General features: G+C 28.7%; 1 protein-coding gene across 7 annotated transcripts in view; it reads right to left on the reverse strand.

The window, feature by feature from the left end:
* The window catches only part of milt (trafficking kinesin-binding protein milt), a 72,054-nt gene that overhangs the window by 33,523 nt on the left and 23,531 nt on the right, over positions 1 to 15,000 (reverse strand). For 5 of the 7 annotated variants that reach the window (XM_085656111.1, XM_035880171.2, XM_035880174.2 and 2 more), the window contains one exon: positions 12,557 to 12,661. In XM_085656111.1, the coding sequence (XP_085512237.1) occupies positions 12,557 to 12,661 (105 nt within the window). Of the gene's footprint in view, positions 1 to 2,440; positions 2,740 to 12,556; positions 12,662 to 15,000 lie in introns of those variants that run through there. The other 2 variants (XM_035880172.2, XM_085656109.1) reach the window with 2 other exon arrangements.

Below are 15,000 nucleotides of genomic sequence, written 5' to 3' on the forward strand. Positions count from 1 at the left end.
AATACGTGAATACAACTTATTCACTGTAAATATGATAAAACACTCGAACGTAATCGCTTAGGTTGAAGTCCATATTTAACAATAACTTTCCTATTAATCTCTTCCTCTTTTCTCTTTCGTCAGCTAATATAATATTAATAATAATAATAATAATAATAATAATAATAATAATAATAATAATAATAATAATAAATTAATTCTTATTTATTTAAACATTGGAAGAAAACAGAATTAACAACAATTTAATACAAATTTGACGGAATTCGTTCAAAGGAGTGCCGCCGACACGAGCCATATTACGTAATTCGAAACTGCCGCGTAACGCTTCATCGCGAATCGTTCGAATGGTTTGCAGATAGGGAAAGAACGAGGTTATTTGGAAAAAAAAAAACAAAAAAGAAAAGAATATGGGGTAGAGAACGAGGGAGGAGAACGAAAAAAAAAAAAAAAAGAAGCAGAAAAAGAAACAAAACGAACGGAAGAAACATAACGAGCCGTGAAATCGAGACACGCGCCATTTTCATTAAAACCCTCTGCGAATAATTTTGATGGTAAAATTAAAAAAAAAAAAAAAAAAAAAAAAAGAAAGAAAGAGAGAGAGAGAGAGAGAGAGAGAAACAAGGAAAAAATAAATAAATAAATCAAACTCCTGAAGGAAGTTATACGTATGTATATGTCGATAGGATATAAATAAATCTGATTTAATTCCAATGAAATTTTTCGATATTATATTTTATACGATTTTTCGAACGTATTAAATGATCTAATTATTCATGTAAAAAATTAATATGAATAATCGACGTGGCAACGATTATATATATATATGTATATATAAAGTATCTCCTAATGAGATTCTAAGAAACGAATCGAGAATAATAATTTCTAAAACTAGTCTCAGAAGTTAGTCTGGATTTCGTGCATCTTTCCAGAGCGTACGAATCGTTTCGTAAGAATCTGGAGGAGATTCCACAAGGTTTCAAGGTCGAGTATGTACGTTACGGGAATGGAAGTGTGTGTATTTATATATGGTATGAGTGGGTGAGTAATATATAAATGTGTGTGTGTGTGTGTGTGCGAGAGAGAGAGAGAGAGAGAGTAAGAAAGAAAGGAAGAAAGAAGCGAAACCGAGACGAAAATAACACGTTGAATCCCGTCAAAGTTTCAGCTGCCTCTACGACCCTTCTTATCTTTCTCGTGAGTATTCGACTATCCTCGTAAATTTCTTCGGCTTCTCACTGCTGCTACTGCTGCTGTATGCGCGCGCTTCAGAGAAAGAAAGAAAGAGACAGACAGAGAGAGAGAGAGAGAGATAGAGAGAGAGAGAGAGAGAGAGATAGAGAGAGAGAGAGAATGATATAGAAACGTTTCGAAAAGATCGTTTCAGAGCACACGAGCAAGGAAACATAACCTCAACGACTTTAGCCGATCTTCTCCAGAATTCAAAATAAATTCTAATCCATATATATATATATACACACAATACATACACACACATATATACATATACATATGAAGGAGAAGAAAAAAATAGGTTCGTCATTTATTGTTTTCTTTTTTCAACTGTTCTTTTTTCGTCTATTCATTTGTATATATAAATACGTATTAAAGTACACATGTGTATATGTATTATAATATACATACATGTATGTAAAGTGAAAATTCGAAGGAAAAATAACGAGTATTTCATTCTGGGAGTGCGTTTGCGCAGCATCTCTTCGAGTTATCGTTCACGAGGACACGAGAACTGACCTATTCTCGCACACATATTCAAAGCACTCCTACTACTGTTTTACACCGTTGGTATATCACTCACTTTCGCGAGTAAATCGATACCACATAAACGCACACACGCACGCACGTACGCACGCATAAATTGATTTCGTCTTCATCTCTTCTGTTTCTTTTTTTTTTCTTTCTTTCTCATCTCTTCCTTTTCATTTGGAAACGTTGACGATTTCGATTAAGCATACAACACTCCATGTTTATCAATCTCATTGTCCCTTGAACGTATAGATTTGAAATAGAAGAAAACATTAGGTTCTTAGAAGTCGATAAAAAAAAAAGAAACAAAACAAAATACGATCGTATAACACGACGACGAGGACGACGACGACGACGACGACGACGAGAATATGATAATGAAAATGATTAGGAATTTTTTTCCTTCCTGTATTTCCTTGAACGTTCTCGTTAAATCAATCAATCGATCATTTCGATTCTTAATATTATCAGAAAATTATTTTACGTAGGAATAATCGTTAATTATATTTCTACCTTTCTCGATATTCGTTTGTTTTGTGATAATCCTTTTATCGTTTCATATATATATATTTCGTATATACATATATATATATATACACATATGTATATATAAATATATTTAGACTTATGTACGTACATATGTACGCACATAAATTAGATATATTTTTTCCGCACACACTTTGTACCTTTATATTTCACAAAATGTTCGTTGATGACACTTCACTCACTTAAAAAGATACGTATAAAAGGATAAAGGAGATTGGGGGTTGGGAGGGGATGCCGGAGTAGCGACGGGATAATGTGTGGAGAAAAAAAACAAACTAAAAATTCAAGAAATCCGAAATACACAACGATTAGGTGCGATACGTTTTTCTTTAATTTATATTGAAAAATAAAATAAGAAAGGTACGTTCGAACCGGAGCCGAGGCACGAACAACAACATTCGCACCCGGTCGGTGGCGGAAGTGTGACTGAACCATCGGCACAGTGAACACCGCGAACGAGCGAGAGCTACGATACGATGATAGAGGGGGGACACTTAACCGAGGGGAGCCGAGGGGAGCCGAGAAGCTCCGAGTAATGCCGCGGTTCGCGTTCGTTAGCTGCTCCGTGATTGGTCGAACGCGACGCGCCCGGCAACCTCCTCTCTCGCGTTGAGAGCGTTGAACGTGCATACCACACGTACGTATGTTGTACGAATGAACCCGCCCGTATCCTCTCTCTCTCTCATTCTCTCTCTCTCTATCACTCTCTCTCTTTTTCTCTCTTTCTTTCTCTCTCCATCTCATTCTTGTCGCATCCGCAGTAGTGATTCAACTTTTTTCTTTCACTTTGGGTCACACTATGAATTCGATCATCATTATCGATTCGAAAGTAAAACGATTCGAAATTCAAATATATATCAAAATCAATTCTATTCAAATACGTTATGACCTTCATTAATTTAGAAATGATAGAATACGAGAAATAAATTCAATTTGTATATTAACAAGTATATATATGTATATATATATATGTATGTATTAAGAAAGTCGATAAATACGTATAGGTTATGTCTGTAAAAAATATTTCATTATTTATTTGATAATTAATTTTTCTTCATTGGTTTGTTAGTATTTTGTAAAATTAATGGTCCAACAAATATACACACACACACACACACACACACACACATATATTGTGGTCAGTATAAATGATTAAGTTTTAAGGGTTGCGTCCAGATAGATGTTCATTAAATATTTATTATAAATATTTATTAATATTTATTATTATATTTGTTAAAATATTGAAAGTTTTTCCATTAATTGATGATAACTGATATTTCATAATAAAATATTGATCCAATAAATACCAAAGAAAGAAATCGTTTGCCTGTAAAGACTGTAAAGAAATCGTTTAAGCTTGTAAAAAAGATCATTTACAAGATACAATTTATGAGTTGGTTATTAAAGAGAGACGAATTTGAAAAAAAAAAAGAAAAAAGAAAAGAAAATATTTGTAAATTGCAAACGATGCCGGAGAAAGAGAGGAAGTTCCAAAGAACATGTAGATTCTTTTACATGTGTATATTTACTTACATACATACATACATAGAGCACAACGTCAATGCGGAAATGGATCGAGTGAAAAACGTTATTGGAAGATGCGAAGAGATTGCACGTTCCTTTTGATTTTATACATAATTATTTATTCCGAACTATAATCAAAACTAACGACATTATGGTACTCGACCATTACAGATTTTGCTTCACATCGGATTCAATCCTTTTTCGTAAATCAAATCAAATCAAATCAACAATTCGAAAAAAAATATATATATATATAAATAACTTAATATTTCGAAAAAAAAATTAATAATTCGAAATATCGCGCTTATCAAAATTGATCGAGTATCTATACGAGTGTTTCGATCTACGCGAGTTTCAATTTTGTTTCGACCACAAATCGCACATTTATATTACAGAAAATTACCCTTTCACATAAATTGTAAGAATTCCAGACAACTCAAATGTCTGCTATAACTGATCCCTGTTCGGAGATTACTTGTTTATGCAAAAAAATTATAATTTGCCCAGATCTTATTTTATTACAGGAGAAACTTTGAACGTAACATCGAATCTTATAATAAATTACAATTGATTATTTTCAGCATCAATGTTAAATACTTTGAGAATGCATCAAAATCAAACGCATACGATTGTTATTTAAAATCGTGACTAAGTATAACAATGCATTTCCAAAGTTTCGACTAAATCACGATCTTGTATCAGTGAGTGCATATGATGTACGTATATAAAAAAAAAAAAAAAAAAATTATTATTTAATTTCGTTAAAGTTCGATTATATTTTTTATTATAAAATCTAAAGAATCACGATTTTGTTGAAATATTTGATTTGCAATATCCAATTGAAATTTGATTTGAAAAATATTGAATATCCAATGGATTAACTTATATAATACGAATGATAATATGAACGAGATGAGTGAGGCCAATTATTATTGTTGTGAAGTTTGAGAGTATGAGAGAAGGCACATCCATCCCTCACTCCTATTTCTTTCTACTACGAACTCGCGGAATGCAATAACGCGAGTTACTTTCGATCCGTTACATGGTGGCCCCTATGTGAGAAAGCCGTGCTCTTTGTATCAAAACCGGCAAACTTTTTCAATGGAGAACCATCATTCTCACGACGATGCTTAATACCCGTGGGTAAAGTGTGTGCGTATATATATATATCTATATATATTCATTGTTCATATGTATATTCCTTAAATAACGAAAGGAAAATGGCGTCGATCGTAGGATCTAATTAAGTATCAAATTATACGGATTATGACACTGCTTTTGATTTCCTATTTTTTTTTTCTTTTTTTTCTTTCTTTCTTTCTTTATACATGGAAGAACATGGCCGTCAACGGTCATTAACTTAACACTTAACAGAGAATATAAGAGTATTAAAAATTATCTCTATATAGATGTAGTGATGGTTATTAAATATTCATACACAGTAAAAATTACGGAAATACATTTCTATCGTACGAATATTTCAAATCGTGACTTAATAATGTACATGTATATACATATCTATGTATATTGTATAAGAGGATGTTTGTTGGTAATGCAAAAAAAAAAAAAAAGAAAAAAAAAAGAAAAAAAAAAGGAAAAGAAAAAAAAAGAAAAATAAAGTAAATGAAAAGGAAATAAAAAGATATAAAAACAAAATAAATAAACAAATAAAAAATTATGTTTACTCGACGATAATCGTATTTAGTTACAAAAACGTGAAAAAAAAAGAAAAGAAAAAAGAAATTGGCAATTTGATCGTACACTTCGATCGATTATAGAACATTTATGATCGAACATGATTAATATTGGGTCGGCCAATAATAAATCTTAAGAAAAAAAAAAAAAAAGAAAAAAAAAGAAAAGAAAAGAAAATAATTAAAAAAGAAAAATCCAAAGCAAAAAATGAAAATAAAAAGAACAACATTTTCTAATAAAATAATTTTACGATAAAAAAAAAAAAGAAAATACTAACATTCTTTAATTTCATACAAAATAATGAATATTCCATCATTGTTCATCGATGAATCCAATATTTTCGTTGTTCATTTACTCTCCTATCAAAAATAGATAGAAAGCCCTGATTAAAGTACTAAGTGTTTAAAAAGGTACTGTCTTCGTTTTCCAAAATAAGGGACACAAAATGATGATAGGTTCAATCATTCAAATGAAATATAAAAATGATCTGTAGTTAGACAGATACATACATATGTTCATATTTACCTAGAATTACGTAGATTACGTAGAAGTATACAAGAAATAAATCTTATCAAAAAAAAAAAAAAAAAAAAAAAAAAAAAAAAAAAAAAAAAAGCACGATAAAATTGCATTTAATCGTAACAATGTTAAGTAAGGTTAGCCTTGAATCAAATTGCACGTTTATTATCGACCATAAATGTCACCTCTCTTTCTTTCTCTCTCTCTCTCTCTCTCTCTCTCTCTCTCTCTCTCTCTCTCCCTTCCTCCATAAGAATAAACTTTCGAATCTAATTACGTATAAGACATTTCCTTCCCTAGACTTTTTACCGTTAACAAACCTAGTCTGAGGGGCTTGGTAAATACAACAGTTGTGCATGTGATATTAAAATTAGATTTGACTTACTGTTAAATGTAGATTACCGTGGAAACGGGATTGGAAGGAAAGATAAAAAAGTAGAAGATGAAAAAGGAAAAGAAAAGGAAAAAAGAAGAACGAAAAAAAAAAGAACCTAAAAGAGAAGGACAGAGATAGATGGATGGATAGATAGATAGAGAGAGAGAGAGAGAGAGAGAGAGAGAGAGAGAGGGAGAGAGAGGAAGAGAGAGAGAGAGAGAGAGATGACAGCCAGTCCCGGTTGATGTTTACGATGCTACGTTTAACTCTTTTCTTCCCAATGTAAAACGGTTCTATGAATGGGGAAAGTCACGTGTGAGAGAGATGAAAAAGAAAACGAGAGCGAGGGGGTGCTGGTAAAGGGGATGGGGGAGGGGGCTGTTGGTGAAGATGGTAACGGTGACGAGGGAACAACAAGGAAGGAGGGAGGGAGGAAACGGAGATAATAAGCAAGCCGTGTGAAAAATGTCTCTAGGAAATGTTTGTTTTGTTCTCTCGTCCTCCATTATTAACGATGCGGCAAGTTGGTTGGTTGGTTAGTTAGTTAGTTAGTTAGTTAGTTAGTTAGTTAGTTAGTTAGTTAGTTAGTTAGTTTGTCAGTCAGTTAGTTTCACCGTTTTGTCAGTCTCCTCCTATCGAGTGGGAGAAAGAAAGAGACAGAAAGAAAGAGAGAGAGAGAGAGAGAGAGAGAGAGAGAGAGAGAGAGAGAGAGAGAGAGAGAGAGAGAGAGAGAGAGAGAGAGAGAGAGAGAGAGAGAAGAAAAAAAGGAAAGGTGAAAGGTCACGTGTGAATGCTAAAAAGGGAAATTTCGTCGCACAGTCTAATTTACCCCCTTCCCATCATCCTCCATCACCACCATCACCATCACCATCACCACCATCTTCCTGCTATCTCCCTCATTACTATCTTCATCGTCGACATCATCACGCCCAGTTACACCCCATTACGTATTCTAAGAGAAAAAGAAAAAGATAGGAAAGAAAGGGGAAAGAAAAGGAAAAAAAAAAAGAAAAAAGAAGAGGAACGGAAGGAAAAAACGATTCGAGGAAAGTGTTGGATCTTTCCCGTTGTGAGAGTTAGGAGACATTTTTACGATTTCTTACGATCTTCACTTCCTTTCTTCCTTCTTTCTTTCTTCTTTGTTTTTTTTTTTTTATGGTTTATATTCTTGTTTTTTTTTCTCTTGCTTTTTCTCTCTTTTTTCTTTTCTTTTCTTTTCTTTCCTTTTACTGTCTCTCTTCCCTTTTACTGCGCCTACTATTTCATTCTACGATATCGAACAAAGTGAAGGTAGTCTTTACATAGTGAACGCTTAAAAATATGTTTAGAGATCGAAGTAAAAGTATATGATATATATATTAGAACGTATTAACATTAGAAAATTACTTAGAAGATGTTACGTTGATCTTCTGTTATCTAGATTTTTATAATACTTTAAGATCTATTGAGTTTCAAAAATAAATGAAATCAGATAAGACGAGAGTTATTTGTTGAATGCGGACGTTTATCAGAAGAGAATGAATGATGATGCAGCAAATGTAATTAGTATATAATGCGTCTCACTTTCTATGTTCTTAAAAAGACGATATTGTGCATTTAACTTTGTTTTAAGAATTTATTAAAAAAAAAAAAAAAAAAAAAAAAAAAATCGCAAAATTTTCCATACGTACGTATCTTAGCGAATAATATTAATTCATGAAAACAAATGGTACCTTAAAATAACGATTGAAATAATTTATATTTTATGTTGGATCGACGATGAACATATTTGTGCTTTTAAGAAGACGAGATCATATATTGTTATTTTTTTCTTTGGTGTTAAAAAATTTAAAAACAAAAAGAAAAAAAAAAGAAAAAGAATTGCAAATTTTAGGAGACGAAGTTAATTCACGAACAAACTTTTGCTTCAGAATAATGTGATAATTTATGCATTACGTCGATCAAGGATTAAATATTTTATTATAAAGCCAACATTGGTGCTATAATGAGCATTCCAATTTAATCATTCGATAAGTTATTAAAATCGATAAATCTAATTTTTATTATAATACTTTTCCTTTATAAAATTGTAATAAGATAAAAGTAAGAAAAAAAAAAGAAAGAAAAAAAGAAATATAGAAAGAAAGATAATTTCGCATTTGACAAAAATGATATAACTCGATAGAAATTTTGATTATGTTCTTTCTTAATGTATGCGATGGAATCGATGAAAAATTTTGCACGGTCATGAGGTCGAACAAGTGGACCGAGATACTTTCTAATTCGTTGATCTCGAACGAGATGAACTCTCTTACTGAATGACCTTTGAACCGAGTAACCTGAATGTTTCGTTTTATGTACTTGCATACATACGTACGTATGTAAGTATATATGTGTATATATGTGTGTCCGTAACCCCATCAACGTATTAATATTCTATCTGGAACTATTCTCAAGAATAGAAACATTGAAAATTTAAATAACGAACCATTTAGTCGATCGATGAAGATCTTATCATTTTAACTTCAATTCACGGATCCCTCGAACGTATTGTGTATTGTTTTAACAAAGTGGAAAGACAACGAGGAGAAACTTTCTTTTTTCTTTTCTTTTTCTTTTCTTTTTTTTTCTTTTTTTTTTTTTTCTTTCTTTCTTTCTTTTACTAAGCATGTACGTATGTGTATATTTGTATATACGTACGTATATTTCTGTATGTGTTTGTTTATATATACATGTATGTATATAGTGCGTCATTGTTCAAAAATAAAAACTGTTTTTTTAGAATCATTAATACACAAACATATAAGGATGTATTTTTCCAGAGAGATATCGTTTAGCTATCGCGAATTCTTGAACAGATCGATTTTATCTTCTAATCGGATTTTTGTTAAATATATATATTTTTTTGTTTTTAATTATTTTATCTGATATATATATATATATATATTTGTTTTTAATTATTTTATCTGACATATATATACACGTGTGTATATATATATATATATACTATAAACATTTTTTAAAAATTATTTTCTTAGATATATATACACGTTTTTAATTATTTCTCAATCTATATCATTTATATATTATATTTCTGATAATTCTTTGCGTTTTTTTTTTCTTCTTTTCTTTTTGTTTGTTCGTTCATAATCATTATCTTAAATGTGTGAAAAGAAAAGCATAAATATTTTTCTTTTCTTTTCATTTTCATTGTTTCTTTTATTATACTTATTGCTCGATCGTTTAGATTTAATAATTATACGTAGAAAGTCACGAGAGTTGAAAGCTGTCGTTTAAATAGAAATATTCAATCTCTTCACGGTTGAAGAAATGCATTTCTTTTTGTTGGTATCGTGAAATCGATTAATATTCAATTAATCGATAATTTTAATTGAAAGAGCACTCTGGATTTTATTGACATTTATCTTGTTCTTTGTCCTTTTTTTTCCCTCCTTTTTTTTCTTTTTTATTTTTTTTTTTTTTTTCTAATTGAACTTTTCTCAAATATATTTTAAGATCGTAATGTATAATGTATTTACATACATACATTCAATCCTTTTATTTGAATTATTCAGTTTTGTGGATAAGAAGTGATTATTTGAAAAGGATGTAGATGAGAAATAGATGATAAGAAACGGATGATAAACGAGACACATAAAGAGAGAGAGAGAGAGAAAGAGAGAGAGAGAGAGAGAGAGAGAGAGAGAGAGAGAGAGAGAGAGAGAGAGAGAGAGAGAGAGAGAGAGAGAGAGAGAGAGAGATAGACAGCAATTTTCATGCGCCAATTAACAAATAGACTGGTAGTAGATACACATCTTGGTAAACTATTCTTCGTACATTTTCAAACGTCATAATATCAACGTAAGAGAGCAAATTATACAATTATATTGTATAAACGAGAATATTATTAGATAAATGATTTAAAATATCCTCGCGTTATAAATTAGATTATTATTTAATATACGAGTGTTTCTTAAAAAATTTAATATTCATTGAAAACTATATTGATTTTTATTAATTTTTTTGTTCTGCTTTTAATTAATACCTGCAGTTTTAATTTTTCATCTGATTTTATTTTAATAATTTTATTTTAATATTTTTTATATATCAATTTAATTATTTTCATCTTATATATATATATATTTATTTATTTATTTATTTATTTATTTATTTTATATTACTTCATTAATTTTTTTTTCCTTTTTTTTTTTTTATTCATCAACATTGAATCGGTCAAGATATATCGTCGACGACAAGCAACCGGAAAGGGGAAAGGGGAATGAAAAAAAGAAAGAAAATGTCGATACTAGTTTTACTCGTTACGATTTACCTTTCAAACGGAGAAACTCGTACTTGTCTCTTATAAGATTAGAAGAACGAACAGAATGCAGTGATAGTTTAAATTCCCGTTGAACTTTCTCAATGAAATATCTCAATGAAATTACGATGACGTATTATATTTCTCGACAATTAAATTTTCAATTCTCTTTCCCTTTTTCTTTATTTTTAATTATTTTATTTTTTTATTTTATTTTTCTTTTCTTTCTTTTTTTTTTTGTTTTTTTTTTTTTTTGTTTTTTTCAAGCATTCAGTGATTGTTTATTATATCGAATTGTTTTCATTAATTCGAGAGAGCTTAGGCAAAAATATCGATAATCGAAAATGTGTCGTGTCGTAACAAAAATATCTTATTGTAAGCCGACCGAATACCTTGCTATCGAGAATGATGGATTATCCTGTTGTTAGTTAGCTTATACGAGTGCTCACGTGTATGTGTATACATTCTTTTATCGCATTAAATTGTTTTTTTTTTTATTTTTTTTTTTTTGTTTTTTTTTTTTTTTTTTTTTTTGTTTCTTCTTTTTTTTGAAGAATGCCTATATTATCATCACAAAAATTATATATATATTTATATAATTTAATACACATAATTATATATACATATATATATATATATACACATGAGCATAAATAGTGAAATTATTAAAAAATATTAATAAATCATAATTACGAATAATAATATTTATTTACGTATAATAAAAAAATACAAATTTCAATAATAATACTTGTTATAAGGATCGAAAGTTTCTTATCATTGCTAAAAGAATCTTATCTTTTCCCGTTAATCGAAAAGAAATAAGAAAGAAATAAGGAAAGATGGGAAAAAAAACATAATAATAAAAGACGAAAGATCGATAAAACAACGTCACGTAAACGATAAGAATCACTAGTAATTATAAGATAAGTATCTATCTTCGATCTAATATGATTTATTTTGATCGTATTAATTTGCGATATTCTACGCCTAAAATTTATTAATCGGACAAATTCATATTGTATATCATTTATTTCGAACTTTATAATCTTTATGACTGATCATCATTAAACATTTATGTATGTAGGTATGTGTTTGTATATATGTACACACACGCGCACACACACACACACACACACACACACACACACAATAAAATATTGTTTACATAAGGATTAATTTTTTTTTATAAAAATTCATTTTAAATAAATTTTACATATATATATATATATAACATAGCCTCTTCTTTTAATTAATTTATTTTTTATCTAATTAACATGAAGTAAAGCAGAAAAAATATTCAAAAAAAAAAAAAAAATTAACAAAAGAAATAGTTGCGCACATTTCTTTTTAATTTATGTGTATCCTCATGACAATCCTAATTGAAAATTTTTAAATAAATAAAAATTGTACCTATATAAAAATTGTATCTATGTTGTTTTCAAATTCATTGCAAAAAAATGTTGTTTTTTATATATATATATAGTTCCAGCTTCTTCGATCAACTCAATATTTGTTCTATTTTGCATGAAAAAAATATACCAAAAGAAAAATATTAAAAAAAAAGAGAAAAACGAAAAAATCTGCATATATAAATGTTTTTTCAAATTGTGGATAAAATTATTGTTATTATTATTATTATTTTTTTCTTTTACGATAATCGAGATTGGAATCTCATCGTTTGTGCCTCTCTCCACTTCGTTCGAAATTTTCCTCTTCTCAGTAAGAGAAAATAAAAAAAGTAATATAAAAAAAGTAAATAAATAAATTGGATATGAATAAATAATAATAATAATAATAACCATAATTAAAAAAATAATAATAAATAAATTTGTACTCACGAAAGTAGTTGAGCGTTTCCCGGATTTGTTCCGGCGACAGTTTCAAATCGACGTCCTCAGTTTTTAGCGCCGGCGATGGAATGAACCAATCCGCGTTCTCGTAACCTAAAAAAAAGAAAAATGATTAAAATAATTAAAAGTCATTTAATTACCGAGACTCTTTCTGCTTCAATGCTGTTTCTCGATTATGTTTATAAACACATAGGAAAAGAAGAAGAAGTAGAAAAAAAAAGATTGCATTCATGCTTATTCATGTAGTATTTCATAAACAAATGAATGAATCTGTCGTTTTATCTGGAGCACAACGACAATATGGCCGCCACTTTCTTACGACGTCAAAAGTAACCTCTTTTTCCTTTTCGTTTTTTTTTTTTTTACCATGTGAACTATCTTTTTTTATTTCATTAATTTGTTATTTTATAAAAGTATAAATAGGTACGAATGTTTAAAAATTTTTTGTATTTTTCCATTTTTATTTATATCTTTTCAATCTTTTTTTACTTTTTTGTGTCTTTTAATTAAAAATGACAAAATGGCCGCTTTCACACGGCAAGAAGTAACTTCCGACGAATATATAATAATTTCTATATTATATCATTTGTTATAATTTTTTTGTGACAAATTCATCATAATTTTTGTTTTTTTTTTAAGAGTTAATTTCATTTATTTTATCTTTCCTTTTGTTTCGTTGAAGTTTGTTCTTTATAAATGAAAAAAAGAAGACGACTTTTAACGACAGGAAGTGACTTTCTACGAACACATAATTTTTCTATTTGTTCGTTTTTTTCTATTTTATTAATATTATTATTATTATTATTATTATTATTATTATTATTATTATTATTATTATTATTATTATTATTATTGTTAAACTTTAATAAATGCGCCTAAGTCATTGAAAATAATTTATTTCTTGTCATTTTTTGGTTCTTTTTTCTTAGTTCTTTTTTTTTTTTTTTTTTTTTTTTTTTTGTTAAATTTTTCGTATTTTTAATTAAGAAATACACGAAAGAGAAAGGTGCGGTCCAATATCCTATCCTGTTATAAAGCTTCATTTTATTAGTTCGATACGCGATACGATCTCATAGTTTACTATAGAAGCAAACGATTAGTCACGCTTGTCTCATGGTGTCCCATATATCCGGGCCATACAATCTAATTAGTTAGGCGACTCGTAATTCGATCGGTGTTGGCACCTGGTGAAGGATAATATGGTTGCTTTGGTTCATTGAAGATAAAAAAAAAAGATAAAAAAGAAAAAAAAAGAACCGAAAAAAATAAAATAAACAAACAAAAAAAATGAAAATAATACCAAGCAATATCTCGATCGAATAAATTAAAGTATTATTTAAAAAAATTGTGCAAAAATTTCTTCTAATTTTTAACAATAAAATATCTTAAATACATGTTTGTATATATGTATACAGGGTGAATCATTTAAAGTGTTATAAATTGAAACCATTAAATATAGGAATTTGAATATTTTTTATATGTTTCTATATATATATATATATTTACTTAATACATATATATATATATATATATATATATATATATATATGGATTAAGTAAAATAAAAAAAGAATTTAATATTATTTTTTTCAAAATAATTTTTTTCCACGACATAATATTCCTATATATAGTATTATACTAATATATTATATACGAAGTTTATTATTGTCGTATAAATATTATCATCGAAATATATCTCTGAACATATCAAATACAGAGAGATTTAAATATGATTAAGATTAGTGGAGATAATAAAAGAAAAAAAAAAATAAATAAATAAATAAAAGTAAGAAAGAAAGCAAGCAAAAAAGAAAGAAGAAGAAGAAAGAAAAAAGGAAAAAAAAAATTATTGCTTGTAAAGCAGAAAAATAATGAATACAAATTATAGTGATCGACAAAGCTCCCGACTCTTTCATTAATCTTCAACGACGCCTATCCAATTTATGTTTTAATTATATCATGAAGATAACGACCTTTGTTGTTAAGACACCGAGAAATATAGATAATAATCCAGAGGGCTGAAAATTAACTTCTAGGATATAGAAATTGGGAAAATTTTCTTATTCTTTGTTCAGTTCATTTATTTTTTTTTCTTTTCTTTTTTTTTTTTTTTTTTTTTTTATCTATGTGTTTTAAATTTTCTTCGTTTATTTATCGTCGTTAAAAAATTGGCCTTTGATAACACGCGCGTCCTTGAAGAGCTTAATACTCGAAGAGACCTTGCGAAACACGAACTCGTTTGTTTGACTGTTTGTGAACGAGACTGTGAGTCGACTTAAAAAAAGAAAAAAAAGGGAACGTAAAAAGTAAGAAAAAAAAAAAAAAATGGAATATTTAAGATTTTCAAATCCTTTCTTAGTCTCTTCGTCAAAAGACTAAAAACGTGTTCTTATTACGAGAGTACCTCTTTGGACATTAAAAGCATGTGTAAA

This window comes from Vespa mandarinia, chromosome 3, assembly GCF_050613455.1.
Source record: "Vespa mandarinia isolate Hongniang chromosome 3, ASM5061345v1, whole genome shotgun sequence".
Lineage (NCBI taxonomy): Eukaryota > Metazoa > Arthropoda > Insecta > Hymenoptera > Vespidae > Vespa > Vespa mandarinia.